Source organism: Sabethes cyaneus, chromosome 2, assembly GCF_943734655.1.
Source record: "Sabethes cyaneus chromosome 2, idSabCyanKW18_F2, whole genome shotgun sequence".
Taxonomy (NCBI): domain Eukaryota; kingdom Metazoa; phylum Arthropoda; class Insecta; order Diptera; family Culicidae; genus Sabethes; species Sabethes cyaneus.
In genome coordinates, this window is record NC_071354.1 from 204,409,141 (window position 1) to 204,431,376 (window position 22,236).

At 40.3% G+C, this 22,236-nt stretch overlaps 2 protein-coding genes across 2 annotated transcripts in view; both read right to left on the bottom strand.

The window, feature by feature from the left end:
- Positions 1-585: 585 nt before the first annotated feature.
- LOC128736562 (ionotropic receptor 75a-like) lies at positions 586-2,778 on the bottom strand. Its single transcript, XM_053831048.1, has 4 exons — positions 2,099-2,778; positions 1,613-1,931; positions 893-1,551; positions 586-838 (listed from the first exon to the last, which is right to left on the bottom strand). The coding sequence occupies exons 1-4, from the start codon at positions 2,776-2,778 to the stop codon at positions 586-588; spliced, it is 1,911 nt and encodes a 636-aa protein (XP_053687023.1).
- Positions 2,779-3,366: 588 nt separating this feature from the next.
- The window catches only part of LOC128736563 (diuretic hormone receptor-like), an 82,522-nt gene continuing 63,652 nt past the window's right edge, over positions 3,367-22,236 (bottom strand). Inside the window, exons 13-15 of the mRNA XM_053831049.1 lie at positions 21,557-21,619; positions 3,587-3,758; positions 3,367-3,453 (exon numbers count right to left, since the gene is read on the bottom strand). Of these exons, the coding sequence (XP_053687024.1) occupies positions 3,430-3,453; positions 3,587-3,758; positions 21,557-21,619 (259 nt within the window). The 3' untranslated portion in view covers positions 3,367-3,429. The remainder of the gene's footprint in view (positions 3,454-3,586; positions 3,759-21,556; positions 21,620-22,236) is intronic.

The window sequence follows — 22,236 nt, forward strand, 5'->3', positions numbered from 1 at the left end:
GGAAAGAAATTTGGATTGAGAGAAAAAATGGAGTGAAATAACAAAGACAAACCCGAGTAATTATTTGAGCTTCATTTTATACGAGCTTAAACAGCATTTGGAATTTAGTGAATTTTTAGCGAATATTTGTTTTCAGGGATGTTTTTCATTAGAGTTCATTATGAAGAAAGTTTCTGCGGGAGACTAAACTATTAAATATTTCTCCAACTTCATTACACATTTTAATTAAAGTGGCAACAGCTGATTTGCTGTGAAGTGAATAATAATAACAGTTATGTTGAACCACTGGAGATAGCAGCACACGTTTTCACTTCGTTCTCTGTGGCGATAGCACGATAGCATATCGCACATAGTGCTTCAACATACGAGCAAACTTTTGCCGGTTCCGGAACAAGGCATCCGAGGTGAGTCGATTTACGGAATGTTTATTAAATTAATAACCGAAACTTTTACTTCTGTGAGCAACCTGTTGCATTCGTAATTTTCGTCCGTTCATACTACCGGTCCTTCTAGACCTCCGGTAATTCAATTAGTTAGGGTTCATAAAAAGGAATATTGTTTATTTGAATGTTCAACCGAAAACATCTATTTTCGATAGGTCAGCACCTGTGCTCCTTTCCAGTCACGAATTTTCCTCGAACATTTCGCCAAAAATATCTCCCCGACAAACATGGTTGCAGCTAGTGCGGCACCCCATACGATCACCAGGATGGCCGGTTCGGTGTCCACCAAGCTGACCGGTACAAACTTGCCTCCTCCACCGGTACATTTGGGCTTCTTAGTGTAGAAATTCGCATTCTCGCGATACTGGATCCCGTGTTCGTTAAGTCGAAACAACCTGAAAAAACAAATTGAAAAAATATTTTTTCGAGAAACTAATATATTGGACTACCCAATTTTGACATGCTCCTTGAAGGATGAGTTCTTTTGAATGGCGTAGTATGGATCGATCACCTGCAGATATTGGATCTCTTGCAGGCCACACTTTTCATCCTCCTGGTAGGTCTCGCTGATTACCTTGTAGCCAACACCTTGCTCAACGTGAAACGCGTACAGTCCGCGTCGAATTCGATCGATTCCCTGCTCCAATGGGACGAAGTTCTCCGAACCATCCGGTTGGCGTATTTTCCGTTCGTAGATTGCCTGACGTGTAGGTTCCGTGGCATGGGTGAAGTAGTAATGGTTGAAAACTGTATCATGAGCTCCAAACTTCAACCGAGACGCCAGCAGGTCTTCCAGTGTTCGGATCTTTGTCGATGGACTCTGTAGCAGGGCAACGATGTTGGCCGAGTAGCATACGTAGAGGAACATTAGGATTGTGAAGGTAATCATGGTGATGGTTCTGGCAGAACAGCTTCGAGGCAGCGTGGATGAGCCCTGCTGACAGGTAGCTCCATAGATCATGAGCAACGTATCGCGGAATGTCGGACGTAGAATGCTAGGATCATTTGGATCATCTTGAAGTAGAGGAACGCTCCACTCTGCGTGAGCAGTTATAACCAGCAATCCGGAAGAAAGTATAATAACTATTGCAATACAGACCCAGACGATCTGTAATGAGAATGACCTTCTTCAACGTGGATCTCTAGACATGATGCTAACCTAAACGTACGTCATCGAACGGTAGAAGAAAAACGTTTTCGGTGAAGGAGAGTTTCGGCGATCGGAATATAAATTTCGAGCGAGTTGCCGATGTCATGGCAACATAATCGATTACAGCGATGCGATCACTGGTGAAAAACAGCGGTGAAGCTCCGAGGTCTGCCGTTCGGTGAGATAGTTCACCGATCATGCCGTCCCAGCGTTTCGTCGTAGAATTGTAGTAACCCCAGCTGGACACTACCGAGTAGTTTATCCGGGCACCCATGTAGTGTACTAGGTCGTTTGTCAAGACGTAGTTCACCTTTGTAATGGTATCGATGTGCTTGTCTCTTACGAACCGGAGAAAAATAGATAGTTAGACATTTCAAGATACAATTTAAGTTTTATTTCCCTCCTAAGAAGGCTTTTATGAACAATTTTGCTCGTAAAACCTATTATAAGAGTGTCATAAAACCCACATTATAATTGGGAATGTGATAGAACAATATTATCTTACTTGTAATCCGTTAGATGATGAAGAGTTTCCGGAATGGTGACAACCATAGAGGCACGAAGCATATATCTACGTAGGTTCAACCTTCTAACGGAGGTAACCACAAGTTCACGATGATCCGTGAAACTACCGTTGACCCAAGTTCCAAATATTTCCACTCTCAACGGATCGTCGTATCCAGTTCGGAAAACAAAATTCACCACAAAATCGTTCGGTCCTCGTCGAATCATAAACATAATTTCACTACTGACCAACAGGGGTAGCTCGGAAAGTTGATCCAAATAGGAACGTGTCTGAGTGTCCTCATCGAATTGGTCATTTTCCAATAGCACTGAATCCAACAGTAGCCAGCGATATTTCATGTACAGTAACTGTCCTGCTGATTGTAAGAGATTGATTGTGTTGGGACAGCTCAAATCTACCACAAGAAGTATTTGGTGATCGTTGATATCCTCTTCGAACTGATTTATATGATCGTCAGCGAATGACGTCAAATAGCGATCGTTTAGAGCGTTGAAAAATTGTAATTTCAGCGGTTCTTGCCAACAACTCATGATCTTCACTTTTAGAGGATACTTAATTGCTTCTAGAATGTTCAATAGCACTAAAGGTACAGCAGAACCGGTAGCGGTGGCTCGTCCTCCGAAGTAAAGAAGCACTAGAAAGGTTCCAATGAAGTTCATTTTTGTTGCCGTGAATTACGATTGCAGTGCAATTGAAAATTTCCCCACTTGCGAGCAGCATTTTATATCCTTTTTCTGTTGGCTCCGGTAATGTGTAAGTAAACAAGATTAGACATAATTCGTCTAATTCTTTCAACGGAAATTATTGGTGCAGGGACTTTTCGGATCTAGTTGAATGACTGCAATTTAAAAAGCAGGTACTTATATAGCTCGAAAACAGTTATACCATATATTGAGTATACAAATCGGATTGAAATACATCGATAGAAAGATGGTCTGCAGATTTTTGCTAGGTGGCATTGTGTTAACGTCAACATACATGGGAGAGTTATTTTCGGCTTCTTTCATAACTGCTGCGGCATGCAATCCGTATGATTGTGGTCCTTCCAATAATGATTCAAAAACTAAAATGTCGGGTCGGATTGGACTGATCTCTGAATTTATTTAAGATTGGTTTTTTGACTTTAGCTGAAACAGAATGGGATTCTGTTGCTTTTTAAACTCAGCTTTTGAATGTTGTATGACGTTTTCGAAAATCAAATAATCAACAAATTTGTTTTATACCTAAATACTAACAGCTATTGTACAATGATATTCAACAGTGATTGGTATTTTTTTCGTAGCTAACAGATGTAAAGATTTTATCGTGTTTCAGACTGAGTTTTCTTCAAGTCCCTGGAACATAAACAAGAAAAAAAATCGAATTAATTTAATTAGTACAAACATCTCTCATGGGCCTACCTACTACAATCGAGGTTGAAACTTAATTGATTGAATTATTGATGACGCATGAACCGCCCAAACTCACCTGCATCAATGGACTGATTGCCCTCGGCGCTCCGGTTGTGTACAGATGCAGAGCACCGTTGGAGCCTCGTGCTGTGTTTGAATTACTTCCGTGCTGGACTGGAGGAGGTCCCAGCAAGGTAGTCGTCGTTGCCGAAGATGCACAGCTCTCCCGTTTACTATAGGTTAATGGCCTGAAATTAGTTATACGAGAAATCAGCTATTAGAAATAAGGCATGAAACACGTTTCGTAGCCAGTATTATCCAGACTAAAGTGAAGGTTTTCAGAGTAGGAAGGAACATGAATTGAATTAGTGGCAGGAATGTACTTCCTCCATGTACTTCTTACTTCGGAAGTTATCGTTCTCAGCAATAAAATCAATTTAAAGTCTTACTAGTATATTTTTCGTCAATAAGTTTTAACATTTTGACGAATTCCAAATATGATGCTGGAAACTTAACTAACCTAACCAAGCATTCAAAAATAACATCTATAGCTTTGAAGGTTCATTTGCACCATATTCATGAGCTTAAAAATTTGAGCTTAGTGAGAATTGGAGCACTTTTATTGCATCCCAATCGCAAATTTTGCATTTAATTTCGCGTCGAGTTTGTCAATGATTTTTCGAGAAAAAGTTGTCAACAGTGTTGCGAAGCCCGCACTCGTATGATCTAATTTTCTCACACGCGCGGTCTCGTTGTAACAAGCAGACTGATATGATCACCTTTTTCGCACTTTCTTATTTTTTCATGCACTGCAACGAGTTTTTGCGAGTGTGCATTTGGCTATCAACCACTGTCACCGTTCTCGCACTCTTACCCGCGTATGTAAGCGAGGGCGTAAAATGAAGAAGAAACGAATAAGTAAAGCAAAGTTCATAACCATACATCTCAGTGGCCGCTCGTGGGCTGTTGGCTGCTCACGAGCTGTTGGCTTCATGAGCGAGCTGTGCATAAAAATGCTGCGAGGCTGTGCGCTTGCGAGTGTGTAAGTAGCAGGATGTATGTTTCCGTCAGTGGCATAAGCGTCGAATGCTATGAGTCTCACGCTCGCTCGTGGAAGAGTGTAACGAACTCACAAGAGTGGGCATCGTTTGCTTCTCACTCGATGTGCAACATTGGTTTGCAACTAGTAGGTAATGTTGTATCTCATCGGAGCCAAATCCAGTGCAAAAATTAACAAAACTCGTTACAATATTGAACAAAAAAATAGCGCGACTTAAAGAAAGTTTCTTTGGTAACCACGGAGCCTGCAAAATAAAATAAGGAAAGAAGAAACTTTTTCCCGGTTGAATTTCGTTAGTTATTTTATTTCACTGAAAGGTACGCATTTTACCTGTGGCATGGAGGTGCGATAATGCCGTTAAGAGTATACTGAAATAGCCGTTTCTTTGCAACTAAAAACACCATGCGTCTCCACTGCAGTGGATGGTATAATCACAACCTCCTCAAAAACAAATTTTTGATGTGTCATAGGGGAATTGTGTATAACGTGCCCCCCCCTGGCCAATGTGCCCCCCTTCGTTTTTCGCTAAACAAGCGAAATCAAAATGCAAAACCACCCAGAAACCATAGTATTTGATGGACCTAGCCTACTATGCAAGTATGACAGTTGTTACATGCTGTAAAAACAAAACAAAAATAAATTTGTTTTTGAGCAGCTTCCGATGTAACTTTTGGCGTCATTTCCATAAGCTATTTTCTTGTCAAAATTTGTAAATAACCGGTTGTTGCGATTCGATTGCGTAAAGTGAACTTCAAAAAGACATCCCTGCCAGAAATAACGGTATGAAACGCTTGATTTGCTTTAGTATTTAATATTTTTTCAAATAAGTAAAAGCAGGCCAATATGCCCCACTTGCGGTGGTGCAATTTGCCCCCCTTGCAAATGTGGCTATAAACATAGGTAAACAGATCTAAGTTGAAGCCAATTGCCATTATTTAATTCAATTAGTATTGTAGAGCAACCGTGGTGGGAATAATTTATTACCAACGTCCAAATTCTAGGTAATTCAACTACCCGGTACAAAACGCCACAGCTGCAGTATAATGTGCCCCACGCAGAAAAGAAAAAGTGCACCAGAAGGCCGAAACTAGGTTTATTTTACATAAAATAACGATATTTTGCAAAACAAAGGAAATAGTTTTGCTTTCTACAAAATAGAGTTGGTCTGTCACTTGTAGAAATACTCAAATTACCGCATTGGGCATATTATACCGCAGGTGGGGCATTTTACCCCGCGCAGACGAGAAACACAACATTTAGGTGCTTTTATTAAATAATTCCTAGCATGTTTATTCCACAATACTAAATGAAATAAACAATTGCAATTGGTTGTCAGCTTAAATACCAACATATACACGTAGTTGTAACGTTAATTTGGGGAAGTATAACGGAGATATATCCATTTATTCTTAGGGGGGGCACATTATACACATTTCCCCTACAACATAACGTCCGCAAATTTTTTATATGTTATAAAACATAATTTTGATAAAAATAGTCTCGGATTTCTAGTAATCTTATACATATATAAAAATGGATTTCTGTCTGTCGGGATGTTCTTATAGAATCAAAAACTACTGAACCAATCGGTGTGAAAATTTGCATGTAGAGGGGGGGGGGCTCCTGTACAAATGAAAAACAGATTTCCTCATAACTCGAGAACTAATCAAGCAAATGGAACAAAATTTGGCATGTGAAAGTTTTCGAGGGCAAGAATATTTTCTATGGTAAACTAGGACCCCTCCCCACTTTAAGAGGAGGGGCTCCTATACAAACGAAATACAAATTTCCTCATAACTCGAGAACTAATCAAGCAAATGGAACAAAATTTGGCATGCAGGTGTTTTTGGAGGCAAGAATTTTTTCTATGATGAATTAGGACCTCTCCCCCACTTTAGGAAGGGGGGCTCCTATACAAATGAAATACAAATTCCTCATAACTCGAGAACTAATCAAGCAAATAGAACCAAATTTAGCATGTGGAGGTTTTTGGAGGTAAACATATTTTCCATGGTGAATTAGAACCCCTCCCCACTTTAAGAGGGGGGCTCCTATACAAATAAAAAAACAAATTTCCTCATAACTCGAGAATTAATTAATCAAATGGAACCAAATTTGACATGTAAGTGGTTTCGGAGGCAAGATTTTTTTCTATGGTGAATTGAGACCCCTCTCCTCTTTAGAAAGCGAGTTATGATCCATCTCCCCTTGAAGAGGGTGGGCTTCCATACAAATGAAATGCAAATTTTCTCTTATCTCGAGAAATAATCAAGCAAATGGAACCAAATTTGGCATGTGGGAGTTTTAGATGGCAGAAATTTTTTCTATGGTGAATTACGACCCCTTCCCCTTTTGAGAGGGGGGGGGGGGTCCCATACAAATGAAATACAAATTTCATTATAATTTGAGTACTAATCAAGCAAATGGAACCAAATTTGGCATGTGGGAGATTTTGGAGTCTTGAATTTATTTTATGATAGTTAGAGACCTCTCACCCCTGTGGTAGGGGGATATGGACTCTCATACAAATAAAACAGAAATTTTTGCGAAACTCAAAAACTAATCGAACTCGAGAAATTCGAGACTCTTCCATAAAACATTAGTCATTAACAAGACCACAAAAACTGTCTATAGTAACTCTAGAAGCTAATTCATTTTGTTTGTTAAGATTAAAACCAGAAATATAAAATCAGAAAATGTAAGTTCAGAAATCCATACAACGAGTATTATTGAAAATGTCAACAACAAAGCTTTCAATATGAGCGAGTACGTGTTATCCACTGATAGATTGAGTGCATCTAGCTAGGTATAGGTAGTATATAGCTATGCATTCTTTATACGAAATCGATACACCGGCAAATTGGTCACGTAAATCGTGCAGTTGGACTGATTTATGTGACCAGAGCAAATATTTGCTCGTCTTCGAATTTTCTATTCGAGGGAGATTAAGTGATGTCTTGTCTATCCTGTGGTAACGAGCATGGTTTGAGGTTTGCGGGTTGGACAGTTTGAAAAATCGTATCTATTTCAAGAGCAGTTTTGTCGGAATAGTTCCACAATATTTGTTCAGTATGAAGCAGTTGAAGAAATTGGGTTTTAACTTTGTTCGTTGAGTTTGGTAGCATTACCACGGAATAGATAAATCAGTTTAATCAGTGCAGTCTGCAGTTTCGTGAGTAAAAACAAATATTTTGCTCTAATAAATTTAAACACCTGATGAAAGGTTTTGCAATAAATCAGTTTGCCATTTCATCTTACACGAGCGGCTTCCTCGTTTAGTCGTGTCTTTTCATCGTAGACGTTATCAGAACATCCATTTCGACCAGTCAATCGCTCAATTTACTGTCGTAATAAATTGCCATATACGTTTCATGCACATATGCTTCTCATAAATCTCCTTCTCCTTCTTGGCAGTGACCCTACCGATGTCCACTCGTCATAAAACTGGTAGAGCCAGCAATTGATCGCCGCAATGATTAATGGTGTATGAAAGAATCCCTAATGTGTTTTTTCCCTAAGGGAAGATGTTACCGAATAGATATTCGACTGAAAGATCTGAAAGAAGGTGTTGGAAGTGCTACGAAGATACTAAAACACGTTCTTTTATCGATTTAGACTGTGATTGACAACGTGTTGAAGTAGGTAAGTGAAATCCATTTGTGTTATGTGATTTCAAGGAGAGAAAATTGTTATTAGAAGAGTGGCACCAAAATAATGACGGGAAAGTTTAACAGCCGTACACCAATAAACACGCAAACATATGCTTTAACTGTCCATGTGCTAAGTGCTGTTCCGAAAATCACCTCTACTAATTGCATTACGGTGTGTGCTTAATTCTATTACTAGGCCATTACTAGTCCATTCAACCAGTGCAAAAGTTTCGCAATCTGCTTTCCCATAAAGGCCGCAGGATGAATCGATTACAAATATTTCGAATCGGTTGCCAGGACCGTCGTCCCTGTGAACCGCAGCTCAGTCTCCGGTAGGATATGTGCGAAAGCGTTTATGCTGCACTTTTCTCTTGTTTCCTAGCTGCCTGCTAGCTGGAGGGTAAACCACGTTACTGAAAACTTTGCACTCTTGCGAGCAATTTAATTAAAAGCAAACATTCATAAATCACACAATGACGCTGGAATGTAGAAACACAGCGCCGGAAACTGGTTCACCCGTGCATATAGTACTATAGCATTTGCATGTGCTAGATCCGGTGTCGCGACATAAAAAACTTCCACTTCTGCAACACCGTTGCGTTCACGGGACCTGATCAAGCTGAAAACGCCTTCCACTGGCATGGAACAAATTACGCTTCTAACGCAGTAAACTTATCAAATAAATCGTAGCTTTGGTTGCGCGTCAAGTGACACTTTAACTGTGACGAAAATTTTATGCATTCATCACTCTGCACACAGTCTGTGTCTGTGATAGCGGGTTTAAAGAGGATGTTCGTGACGGGGACGGGACGAATGTGCGTATCAATCCGGAACTGTCGTTACGATTTGGCCGAATGTCCCATGACCATGATTCACCATGACCATATGTATTATTTTTTTCGTAAATTTGTTCCATGTTTTGGTTCCTAATTTTTTTAACTCGATTAGCGTCTATTACAACAGAACTTTTTTCTTACCTTATCATTTCGACTTGTTCAAATCAACTATTTAGAAGCTTTTGCTTATGCGCTCAGATGAGTAGCAAGACGAAACTTGCCAATTTTGAGGTCGTTCCTTTTTTCGTTCCACACCGATTATAGCAAAAGGACTGTTCCGGCTTCCCCCGCCACCATTAGCTTACTCATCTTCAAAAAATAAGTGGTGACAGTGGCGAAGCAGGTACGAACCTCAAATAGAAATAGGTACCTTCATCACCAAGTTCTTACCGTTCCGTTCCGGTTTGGGCTTTTGTTCCAGCAAATCCCTCTGCTGGCAGTCTGTTCGTGGAAAAGTGAAAGTTTTCTCGAGTGAATCAAGTTGCCGTTGGCAGCTCGTTTGTTTTTCTCCGAGAAAGAAAAAAACTTTTTCGGACAGTTCAGAAGTTTCGGTTGCGCTCGATGTGCTTTTGAAAAAGGAGACACAATCGAAACTTTGAGCAAAGGAAAATCTAGTTAAATAACAGTTGAAATTATTCGAGTACACTCATCCGAATCCGAATGACGAAGCAACTCGATGTTTTGTTTAAGCTAGATAAACTTAGCGCTGTACCTACATATCTCAACATTCAAATAATACACTAAAACAACATTTCCGCTATGTGAATATTGTAATTGAACGGAAAACGTGTTTAACATCTGATTTTCCGCTTCCGTTGCTGTTGTTAGATAACCAACCGTTGTCCCTAGTTGACCGAACAATCACAGTTGAGCTCCCTTCCGGAAAATTAGATTTGACGGATATCCTGAGTTGAATATTTGATGATCAATGCTTCCCCATTCCATTTGTCTGTCGATTATAAGCAACGGATGTCTTTATCATTGAACAGAACCCAATCAATATTTTAAATAGTTAGTCTTAGAGTAAGCCAGTTGATTGTTAATCCGGCAACAAACGACAGCAGTATACTTCTCAAATTATGTAGCTAACGACCCAACATTTGCTTTTACCGAGGACACAACCTAAGTATAAGTATATGTCCTGCTCAAGCTGTGGCAACAAATACACACTAAAACGGAGCACTAATTGTGGTGCAGTTAGATAACTTTTCCTTCGATTTCAGCAGCAAGCAACCAGCAGTCCAGTCCGGTCAGAGGGACATTCATCACAGCGGTTCTCGGAGGGTGTCAGGAAAGTGTGCTGATTTATGCCGTATTTCAAAGTGCACATCGTCCGATGCAAACTTTGTGCTGCGCCCCACTGTAACCAGCCATTAATTCAGCCCTCTGCACCCTGCTCAGGCCATCGTCTGGCCCTTGCCAAGTATTTCCGTCGAACGTACTGTATTCTATTGTGGCAAGCTCTGTTTGTGAGTCAGCTGTGAGGGGCTAAATCCGAACGAAACCGATACAGCACACAGTAACCAACACGTAGGAGTATATCAGCCAAAAACCTGGCCAAAATTCAAAAATCCAAATGTCAATGAACCACGTGCTATTTATCATTGTTGCATTGTTAGATACTTATACCATCATATGTCGGCCATTTTGAAAACATCTCGATTGTTTACAAAATGATACAGCTGTCAAAACCTTGCTATAATTCGCAACGTGTTTTTATTTGCAAGTGGTCCGACCAACAAGGTTGAGTTCCTGCTGTGTTTTTGATATTTTTTAGAAACAGCCACGCAAAAATTCAACATGGATAATCAAGACAAAGGTATGTAGAGTAAATTTCAGCATAAGTTTGTTCATATATATTTAAGTGAAACCCGTAAGCCAGGCGTGGAAATAGCAACTATTTTCGTTCTTTTTTAAGACATTTTTTTTACAAAAAAGCGTTTTTGTTTATGTTCTAAGCATCTCTAAGCAAAAATATTACCATCATTAGAAAGATCTGGAGTTCTAGAATAATGTTCCGAAAGAAAATCTCACGCATCCTCACGCTCTCAATTTATTTTTGGATTTGAAGTTGTGACGATTTTTCTCGCGTTTTTTCAATTTTATCAAATAGTTGTGTTTGTCATGCATTAGTTGAGAAATTTCGATATATTCTTTCAGATTTTGAGAGAACTGACTGGAAATTTTCCAGAAACCACCTCTTTCAGTTAATACAGAAATGTCCTGATCGTTTAATTGACAAAAAGCTTTTGTTTATGGAAGAGAGACTTAAAGAAACTCTTAAATGCCCTCCGAATCACTATCAAACACTGAAACATCAGTTGAGTGGTTTTAAGACACAGTTCAAACGCAGATGGTTGGCTTCCTCTAACCATAGAGATCGGTTCCAAAAGGCAAACAAAAGTTGGTTGAGTTCTACAATCCAGTTATCTACTTGGTGTGATATTTCAAATGCAGGTCGTCCAAGGAAGAAGTTTGCTGAATCTAGTGAGAGAAGCAAGCGAAGAAAAACGTTAGAGCTGAGAGAAAATGTCCCAGTTGAGGTCCTAAGTTATGCAGCACAAATGAGTCAGAGATCTGTGGGAAATACGACGGTTTCCAGCATCATAAAAGATATCACTGAAAATCCCTCAAAAGCTTCAGAATTAAAAATCGCGTTGACAGCTGTACAGTCAAATACTGTTCAAAAGCATTCACCAGAGCAGGCTTTGGCTATATTCGTCGAAGCCAATCTTTCGAAAAAGCAGTATAATATTATATATTCTGCAAACAAGAACATTTATCCTTGTTATTCGCTTTTGAAGAACGCAAAACGAAACTGCTATCCACCAGAACTAGAATTTTCGGTAACAGATACCCATGCCGAGGTAAAGTTGCAGCCGCTACTAGATCACACAGCTACACGCTTATGTAAGTATCTAGATGAAGTAATTATGTCCTTGCCTGATAATGAAAAACAAAATTTGGAGCTGCTCAGCAAATGGGGATGCGATGGTTCTCAACAAGTACAGTATAATCAAAAATTTGAGAACCCGTCAGACAGTGATTCTCACATTTGTATAAGCTCGTTCGTTCCTCTCCGGCTGATAAGCAACGTTAACGGACAGAAGAAAGTTGTATGGCAGAATCCTATGCCTTCATCACCGAGGTTTTGTCGTCCAATCAGAGTTACATTTGTCCGTGAAACTAATGAAATAACTAAGAAAGAAATGCAATATATTGAGACGCAAGTCAATGGCTTAAAACAAACAGAAACCCAGATATCCACAGGAAACCTAGCTAAAGTTTCACATATCTTGGTTCCATCTATGGTTGATGGTAAGGTAAGTAACAAATAAGCGAGAAAAATTTGGAGAAAATCTATTTAATATAATTACGAAGTAGTTCTCTAATTTTTTCTCGTTTATTCGTTAATTCATTAAGAAGCTCGAAAATAATGTATTGTTATTCTGATGAAGGTGTGTAACGCTGCCACAGATACCACTTCGACGATGAGATGTTATATATGTGGGGAAACTTCGAAGGATTTTAACAATTTGACGAAGAAAAAAGCGGCTAATCCTGAGAACTATAAGTTTGGTCTTTCTATACTGCATGCTCGAATAAGGTTCTTTGAATTGATTTTACACGTTGCCTACAAATTGCCGATTAAGAAATGGCAGGCAAAAACCGACGCTGATAAGATAATAGTGTCGAAAAATAAGCTTGAAATTCAGCAAGCATTTAGAACAGAGATGGGTCTATTGGTGGACATGCCTAAAGCTGGTGCTGGCAATACTAACAACGGCAACATGTCACGGACATTTTTCTCAGATACGTGTAAAGCTTCACAGATAACTGGTGTGGATGTAACCCTAATACAAAGGTTCAAAGTGGTACTTGAGACGATTTCAAGTGGGTATAGTATTGATACCGATAAATTTGCGGTTTATGCTGAGGAAACAGCCCAACTTTATATTCGGCTGTATGGCTGGCACCCAATGTCACCGACACTGCACAAAATACTTATCCATGGAGCAGAGGTAATAGAGCACGCGTTACTACCAATTGGACAGCTGTCTGAAGAAGCCGCCGAAGCACGAAACAAACATTTTCGTGATTACCGATTGAACTTTGCCAGAAAGTTCTCAAGGCAGCAGTGCAACCGAGACATTTTTAATAGACTTTTGTTGAGCTCTGATCCTTTACTGAGTAGTTCTCGGGCAAAGCCAATAAAAACTACACACTCTTTTTCAACCGAAACACTTCAACTACTTGTTCCAGGTCAGCCGAACATGGAACTTGACGGATACAACGATGCATCAAACGCGAGTTCAGAAGAAAGTGAGAGTGATTCGAATTCGTAGTTGTCTCTAAATCGTAAGGATCGTAGGACTTCTGGCCTACGTTTTTTTATTGTACTGCTAAAAAAAATACAATATTGATGTAATTTTGTTTCAAAATCGTGTCTTATTTGATACTCACATTTGCTTAACGATAAATGGGAATACTATACTGAAAGTGTATAAGAAAAGCACATATGTGACTGCTAGGTAAATACAAGTTGTTGTTTACAAGTTTTATCATCTAAAAATAATAAATAATAACTTTTTTGAGCTATTTGATGCATCAACTGACTTAAAATCCTTTGAAATAATTTTGGCCACGTTTTTGTTCTGCATACTCCTATGTGCAACGAGAAAATTTAATGTGCATGCATAGGGGTTCAACTAGAAAATTGGTAGGGTTTCGAATAGAAATCATACCGACGTTTCTATTCTACTCAGGGGTTATTGTAAGAGTTGAACAAAACAATGAACTATGAAACAACGTGCACATTTTATAAAAGCATTATTACATTGCGTAGCATTTATAAATGCAATAGTATGAACTAAAGATCCTATAAGCTTTTAAAATTCTCCGAAATGTTACACTTTATTCTGTCCGATGGAATGAGCTGTTTAGAAATGAACGATTTAAAATTCATACGTTATGCCGGTATTTAAAATAATGAAACTGTAGGAGGCTTTAAGGCTGTGTTTGAATTGGTATAGTATTGGAACGTAAAATAATTGCCATTGCCCTGTTGTGTTTAACGACATAACGTCCACAAGCAGTTCAAGCCGCAGTAGCTGGTGGCGAGCATTAAATCTGCTATGAATGCAGTTGAACGCCAGCAGAGGTAGCCACGGAGACGCCGGAAGGATATGATATCAAAACCTGAACTGGAAGCTAACTGAGACCCTTTTTTCCAACAGCACATCCTTGTCACACCACAATACATTTTGTTTCATTAATCTTCCAATGAAATAGCACACTTAGATAAGAACATATAGAATCATATTCAAGCGAACAGTACAGCTGAGCTGTAGCGCACTTCCCCAACGCAGATATCAAGTTGGCCCAAAGAAGGTAATCCAGCGTGGCGATGATGTTAAAGAAGCCTATGATGCACTTTCCTTTCCCTGCACACTGTTGCCTCGGTACCTACTGGCTCAAATTCGGTGACCCAAAGACTAGTTAATGCAAACTGTCATACCCCTGGACTTTTCAAGAAGCAGGGTGGGATTACTAAGTAATGTGGGAATACTGATAAAAGATCGTCCTGTTATGGAGTTCAGTATAAATCAGCCAAATTTGGGTTGTTCTGAAAGCATCAAAGTCTCAGTTATGAATATCCAGAATCATACAGGCATATAAATAATTGGAAATCACTACTCCAGTCTGAGGGAAAATGAAGAATGCAATCAGTAAAAATGGAGAATAACGGAAAATTATTCCAGGTGAACCTTCACCATGGCAAGGCGTAAACAGCTGGTATTTATATCCTGGCATTTATAGCATAGAGGAGGTGTCTGTAATATGTAATGTGTGTTGTTTACATATTATTTGAGGAGTGGCCGGTAGCGTGGGACTGCAGTTTCCAGCGTAAATGGGATGAGGCGTGCAGATGGTAAACCACAGGATATCACATTGGTGATCCATTGCCAAATAGAAACTTTTTGGGTGACTTTAGAGGTAGTATCATGTATTGAATTGAACGCAGGGGGAGGATGTGGCGTCCTATCAAAAAACGCATGCTTTAAAAAATGGACTAGTTTCAGATTTTATTTTATTTTATTTGCTACGTCTTTAGTACAGACTGTACAGACTGCCCAACAAACATTTATGCTGTATAATTGCTTATTAAGCGCTTGATTCCCAAACATTGGCTATATAACGGTTGAATAATCTACTGCTCAAAGAAAATGTTTGTTGGTTGAATGCTTATTACCTATGCTAGATGTCTTATGCCAACTTTTAAACGGTCTCTCGTTACGTGAAAGTCGAAACCTACATTCAGATTACATAACAAGCAAAACATTTCTCAAGTGGATGGTTTTGTCCAAATACAGTTCTATGTCTTACAGTCAGAAATAGCAGACGTTGTCGAGATCGACGGGCTGGGACGGAAAAGTTTGCCAATCGCAAGAGGTCTGGAGAGACAGTATGTTAAAAGCAAACATTCGCTCCAATCTTATTAGTAGGCATCGCTGTTCGTACGATGGTAATCTTTGCGGTTCACTCTAAGGCAGTCGTCGTAGCGCGAAACGAACGAAACAACGTTGTATCGTTTCAATACGAGCAATCTGAGTTGCATAGTAAGGTGTCCAGATTTGAAATGCATTTTCGAGAACGCTTCGTACGAGTGAGAAGTACAGCGTCGTCAATGAATACAGATCGCGGAATTATCGTACATTACGGCGGATGAATCAAAGCATGGCAAAAGCATTAGTAGTTGTCGCATTGATGTGCTCGCTAAAACATAGTTTGTAGTTCATTATCACTCCCAAGCCTTGTGTCGATGTAACACGAAACACGATCCATACTGAAATCGTATTTTAGCGGCGTCCGAGCTTTACTTATTACCTTATTACCTTGCACTTCGTTGCGTTTATTTCCATTCCGTTTACGCCACACCAACTTGCTTTAAAACAGCGCTCGTTTGCGCTGATCAGCTAGCAACTAGCTGATCATTCAGTATATCTTCAAAACATCGGCGTACATAAGATGATGCGAGTTAATTCGGTGGCTCAAGTTATTCACGAACAGGAAGCAAATTAGAGGACCGAGGTGACTACCTTGTGGCACGCCGGATGGTATTGAAAAACAACCTGACTCAACTGATACCAATTTCACAACGGTTGATCCACGTAAATACTGTCCAGTTGACATCGTTTCTCCAAACTCGAGTTGAGTTGAACTCGAGATTTGTGGCCTAGTAGATCGGTTTTTCATGAAGCCATGCTGATATTCATTTATGATGGGTTTCACCGCAGAATACAGTTTATCGTGTATCAGAAGCTCGAGCGTTTTCGCAAGACACTAGAGAATCGAAATCGGTCGGTAATTTTTAACGTCGTGGGCGTTTCCGGCTTTAAGAATAGGTGTAACAGCAGATAACTTCCATGCTTCTGGAAATACACTCTCCGAGATCGACAAGTTAAATATGCAGTAGAGCGGTGGTCCAAGCACATCGACGCTACAACGAACACATCCGGTAGCCTATCCGGTCCTGGATCTTTGGACGGATCAAGAGACTTCAATGAGCTAGTGACTTGTGTTATGTTGGGCAAGGCATGTGTAAGGGCAAAAAACTTAACAGCTTCGGGGAACCAGCCGGAGAGTTAACGTTGTAAACGGATTTGAAAGCGAAGAGTTCAACCTTCAACGTCGTTACTCGTTTTGCCTCCGAAAGACACATCATGTAGGGCTATTTATGAAAAATCGCCAGAAAGTTCTAGAGAAAGTATCGTTCTAGAGATGTACTTACGAAAGGAAGAACTGGCAGAACATCCCTATTTTCTGTGGTGCGATGACGTAGAAAATAAAGACTATTCAATTAATTATAGAACATATTTTTTCTTAAATCCTACGTTAATGACGCCTTTTACAGAAATGCTTCGACGCCCTGCCGGGCGGCCTTACGGCTGATAGCTGGAGCCTTAGCCATGCTCGATGAAAAGTTGGATGTCAGCATGTTCTTCAGCTCTTTGGTGCTTTTTAGTTTTGACCACCAAATGATTGGAGTAGATTCTTTGTTCCTATTCCGAGCTAATGACATACTAATGCACAAGTTTTACGAGAAGGTAAACCAAACTCGTAAGGGCTACACACCGAAACATGACATGTGTAGGGACTAGGAAGGGAATCTAATCACAAATGAGCGCGAGGTGGTCGACAGGTGGAAAAAGTTCTTTGATGAACACCTCAATGGATAAGTTGCAGAAGGAGGCGGAACGGAAGTTAGCCTAGGAGTGTCGATGGAAAATAGTAATGTCCCAGCACCTGATCTCCAAGAAATCAAACGAGCAATTGCTGAAGACCGATAAAGCCGCGGGTAAAGACCGCCTACCGGCAGAGCTTTATAAAAATGGCCGAGGAACGCTAGTAAGGGCTCTACACTGGGTTATTTCCAAGATTTGGGAGGAGGTGAAGCTACCGAAGTACTTGGTGGAAGGAGTGGCTTGTCCCATCTATTAAAAGGGTGATCGGCTTGACTGCTGCAACTGTCGCGGTATTACGCTGGTAAACGCCACCTACAAGGTACTCTTTCCGAACCTGTTACGCAGGCTGTCACCGATAGCACCGGATTTCGAAGGGACTTACCAGAGGGGCTTCATAGAGGCTCGGGCAACTACGGACCAGATTTTTACTATCCGACAGATCTTGCAGAATCATTAGGATTACAACGTGCCCATGTGTGGTCACATATTTATTGATTTTTAAGCAACATACGATACAGTCGAGAGTAGCTGTGGCAGATAATGCACGACAACGGTTTTCCGGATAAACTGACGCGACTGATCATAGCTATATTGGATTGTGTAATGTGTTTCGTGCGCATCTCGAGGAGACTCTTGAGTCTCTTCGAGACGCGGCGAGGGTTAAGACATGATGACGGCGTATCCTGCTTGCTCTTCAACATCGCCCTCGAACAGGTGATCCGACGAGCGGGCGTCGAAACGAGAGGCATGATTTTCACCAAGGGTAGTCAACTCCTAGACTTTGCCGATGACTCATAGCCAGGAACTTTGCGACGGCAGAGGCAATCTACACCAGCCTAAAAATAAAAATAAGAAAACTTATCCAATTTAATTCTACTATGTGTATTTTATTCAATGACAGATACGTATTTCGCCTACGACTTGCAGGCTTCCTCAGTGTCTGTTTTCGAAAACAGACACTGAGGAAGCCTGCAAGTCGTAGGCGAAATACGTATCTGTCATTGAATAAAATACACATAGTAGAATTAAATTGGATAAGTTTTCTTATTTTTATTTTTAGGTTTCGTATTCTACTAAGACGCTCCAAAAACTTCAGTCAATCTACACCAGACTGAAAGCGGAGTTTAGAAGGGTTGGGTAAAAATGAATGCGTCGAAGACCAAATACATGAAAAGAAGAAGCTCAAAGAAAACAAACCCTCAGAGGCGAATGCCAAAATAGGCAAAGTCAAAAAAAAGGAAAACAAACGCATGCCTCCCACGGACGGTAACCGTTAACGGCGACGAAATAGAACGGGTAGATGAGTTCGTGTGTTTGTGATCGCTGGTGACCGCTAGTATAACATCAGTAAGATACAGCAGAGCATTCAAGCGGGAAATCGGGTTTAATTTGTCCTTCGCAAAACGCTACGATCAAGAAGCATAAACCGCCATACGAAGCAGACAATGTACATAACCCTAATTAGATTGGTTGTTCTTTATGGACTGAAAACTGAGGCGCTGCTGTCAGAGGACATACGCACTCTGGCCGTGTTCGAGCGGAAAGTGCCACGAATGATATTAGAAGGAGTACAAACGAAAAGCGGAGAGTGGCGCAGGCGTAGACGAGCTACAGTCACTGCTTGAAAAGATTCCCGTTGTACACCTGGTGAAAGTCGGCAGGCTATGGTAGGCCGGACACGTCGTAAGGATGCCAGACGATAGTGTCACGAAAACAGTTCTCTTCAACAACCCCATAGGCATCCAGGAACATATGGGCAAGATGGCTCGACCAGGCGACCAAAAGTGGTTTGCGACTTTTGAGACGCCTGGGAAATTGGCGACAAGTGGATGAGTTGAATGGAGACGAATGCTGACGACGACGGCGACGACGAGGTCTTTCATTAGATGTTCTTCAAAAAAATTCTATTGGTCGAAGCTAGGGTACGTTTGGAAAGTTGGTGGCCTTCCGTACAATGTTCAGCTTCGGTCCATCTCCAAAGAATCATTACTACCGGCGAGCCACATGTCCTGGTGGGAGGAGTGGATTCGATTCCGGTTGTTATGCTCCGATTACAGCTTGGTTCAATCCATGGAATCCCCCAGCTTGGATAAAAGATTACGGCACACAACTTCTTAAGCGTTGTTTCAGCGTTGACCTTCCCTTATCCCCTCATCTTCCGCTCGATCCCCTTCATGCCTGGTCTCAATCTGTTAGATCCTATCAACTCTTTGTTTCATTACTTTCTTCTACCGTTCTCGTCCCTGGATTGTAAAAACTACCATTATGAAAAAACTTAATGATTTCAGGAACAAATTGTTTTCCACGAATTTGAATCATCAATCAAGACAAATCATAACCGGGTCGGCGCCGGTAGCGGTAAAAGCTATAATGTACTAGGTGATGAAATAATCGTGCGATAATAGAAAATCATAAAAAAATATTTTTTCCATTTCCCATTCCTTGCTGCTTACGGGAAAGTTATTGTGTCAGCAAGAGGACCCACAATTGACTGGTGTTGCTGCCGGTCTCGTCGGGCGTCGTAAATTGTTATTTTTTATCGTTTTGACGTTTTGAAAATTACGATGTGTCGTGTTCAATGCACGACTGGACGGGCTAGATAATGCTATGATTAAAACACTATCACAATAATACTAGAAAAATGGTATGGAACTCTACGAGTAAACCGCACATTTATTTTATTTGGTTGACTAGGGTGAAATTTCAGTATATTTCCGAGACGCAAAATATGATGCTTAGTCGATATTGGGAATTGTTGCGGCTACGAATGTACAGTTTAATCTCGTAGTGCTTGAAATAAAATCATTTGAACAACCATTTAAGAGAATTCCAAATATGCTCGAATAAATTGTGTTAGGGTGTGCTAAATATTTATTGCGAAGCACCACCTAACATCATGTTATCTTGTCAACTGTTTCAAATTAAAATGGGTTTGCAATATTATCCATTATAAATCCAGCGATAAATTCATATCCAATGATATTTGTAGTGTCAAAGTGCACCCAGTATCAGCGCCGGCTATAGCTGCAATAATGTTCATTGAAATTCATACGCTCATCGTGATACGTGTGCAATGGTTGCACTATTTGCTGAATAGATACGTGTATATTTTGACTGCCAACAGCTGCCGGTCAGATAGCAGGAAAATGGGGATGGACATTGGTGAACACTCGTGCGAATTCACGCGTCGGACACAGGCTAATGGATGCTCGGTTCGGCACGGAACGATACAGTCTGTTTTGCTTTGGAAAATCACGTATTTCAAACCGTATATACTTGTATGGAAAGAATAGTACTCCTGATTGGATTGTTTTAAATGCTGTTACTAGATTTTCTGCCCTTTTAAACATAGCTTTCACCTAAATCGAATCCAACTAGACGGAACAAATTGATTAAATGGGATTATTAGCACTCGTAAACTAGTGCCAAGTTAGAAACGTTCGCGGGTAGAATTAAAAAGCAGAAGCGTACATAGCACCTTTGCATGGAAAATTCCGTTTCATTCAAAATATTCTCAAGACACCAAACAGGGGATGTTTCGCTTTTGACCAATTGCAGCGAATGGCTGCGAATGTTTGCTCATTCGACTATTTCAGTTGCCTGAGTTGAGTTTGCATTCCAATCGCAAATTGACTTGTCCAATTCAACACTTCGGTAGAGAGCATTTAGTTTCAAGCATTCTGAGCAGCGTCAGCTCGTGATGTTGGAAAGGGACTCGTCTCTGAAAACGAAATTCGCAACAAGCGATTTTCTGGGTAATTAATTCTTTGTAATTATGAACAATCAAAGAGTTTAAGATTGCCTTGTACTATTCTCACCATAGCATTTGTGACGACTTATAACAATTGAGTCAGAAATAAATCCGATTTTCCGGCATCAATCAACTCATTCATTGGAAATACCTCAGCATCCCGCCATTGCTCATTGCTCAAGAATACAATGATATTTCAAAAAGGTTATCCTATCGTGGAAAAGGAATTGCACAGATCAATGAGATTTTTTCCGATTCATGAAAATTCAATTGCTCGGCTGCAATTGCTGCAAACAATGGAAATAGCTATATGGCTGTAAGTAAGTGGTGTACAATCACAATACTAGGAAGCGTGATGATGATGACGATGATGATGATGATGACGGATGGTGCGAGAAAAAGGTGAGAAAAATGCAAGTAGTTTTATTGCAATATGATGCCTGTTGTAGCTGATCCATAGAGCAAAAAGTTGAAAAGGGCATTGTGTTTGAATGCTACTTTACCGGAAACTTTCAGTTCTAGAGCGGGGTGAGTAGTCCTTCGAGAGGCCTTCGGAGTTGGTGAATCTGTAACAAGATACAGAGAGATAAAAAAAGAAAAGCTATAAATGCAGTTGCTCTAGCTGGCTCGACGAATGTATGTATGCAGCGGGCTGGTTAGGATTGCACGGAATATTACATTCCAGTGCTGGTCTTCAAAGGTTGAGAAGTGAATATTTGATAATACGAACAGCAGCGGACGATGCGCAATAATGCTGCTCCTGTGAACTACAGTGCCATGGAAATACAAAGTGTAGTAGTTGAGATGGATTGAACAGGACCGCTAAGTGACTTTTAACAATACATATTACATATTTGATTAAGCTCTGAAGTTTTGTTTTTAATCTGCAGCGGGTTAAGCGGCGTCAAAGAAAGATTGCACCGGAAGCTAAAATATTTATGGAAAAAGTATACCAATTGGTGTTAAGTATCTAATTTGCATCATCCGGTGCGCGCGTAACTGAAACACTCGCGGAAAACTTCTCATGATTATGTAGATGATGTTTTAAAAATACAACCAGTAGCAAATCATCTCTATTATTATGCCGGCTTTCAGCACATATTTTATTCAACACGGACTGCTTTCGCAGTAATCCCGGAACCGAGCTCGCAGGAGAAGATGGCGCAAATCTTTGACTTTTCGC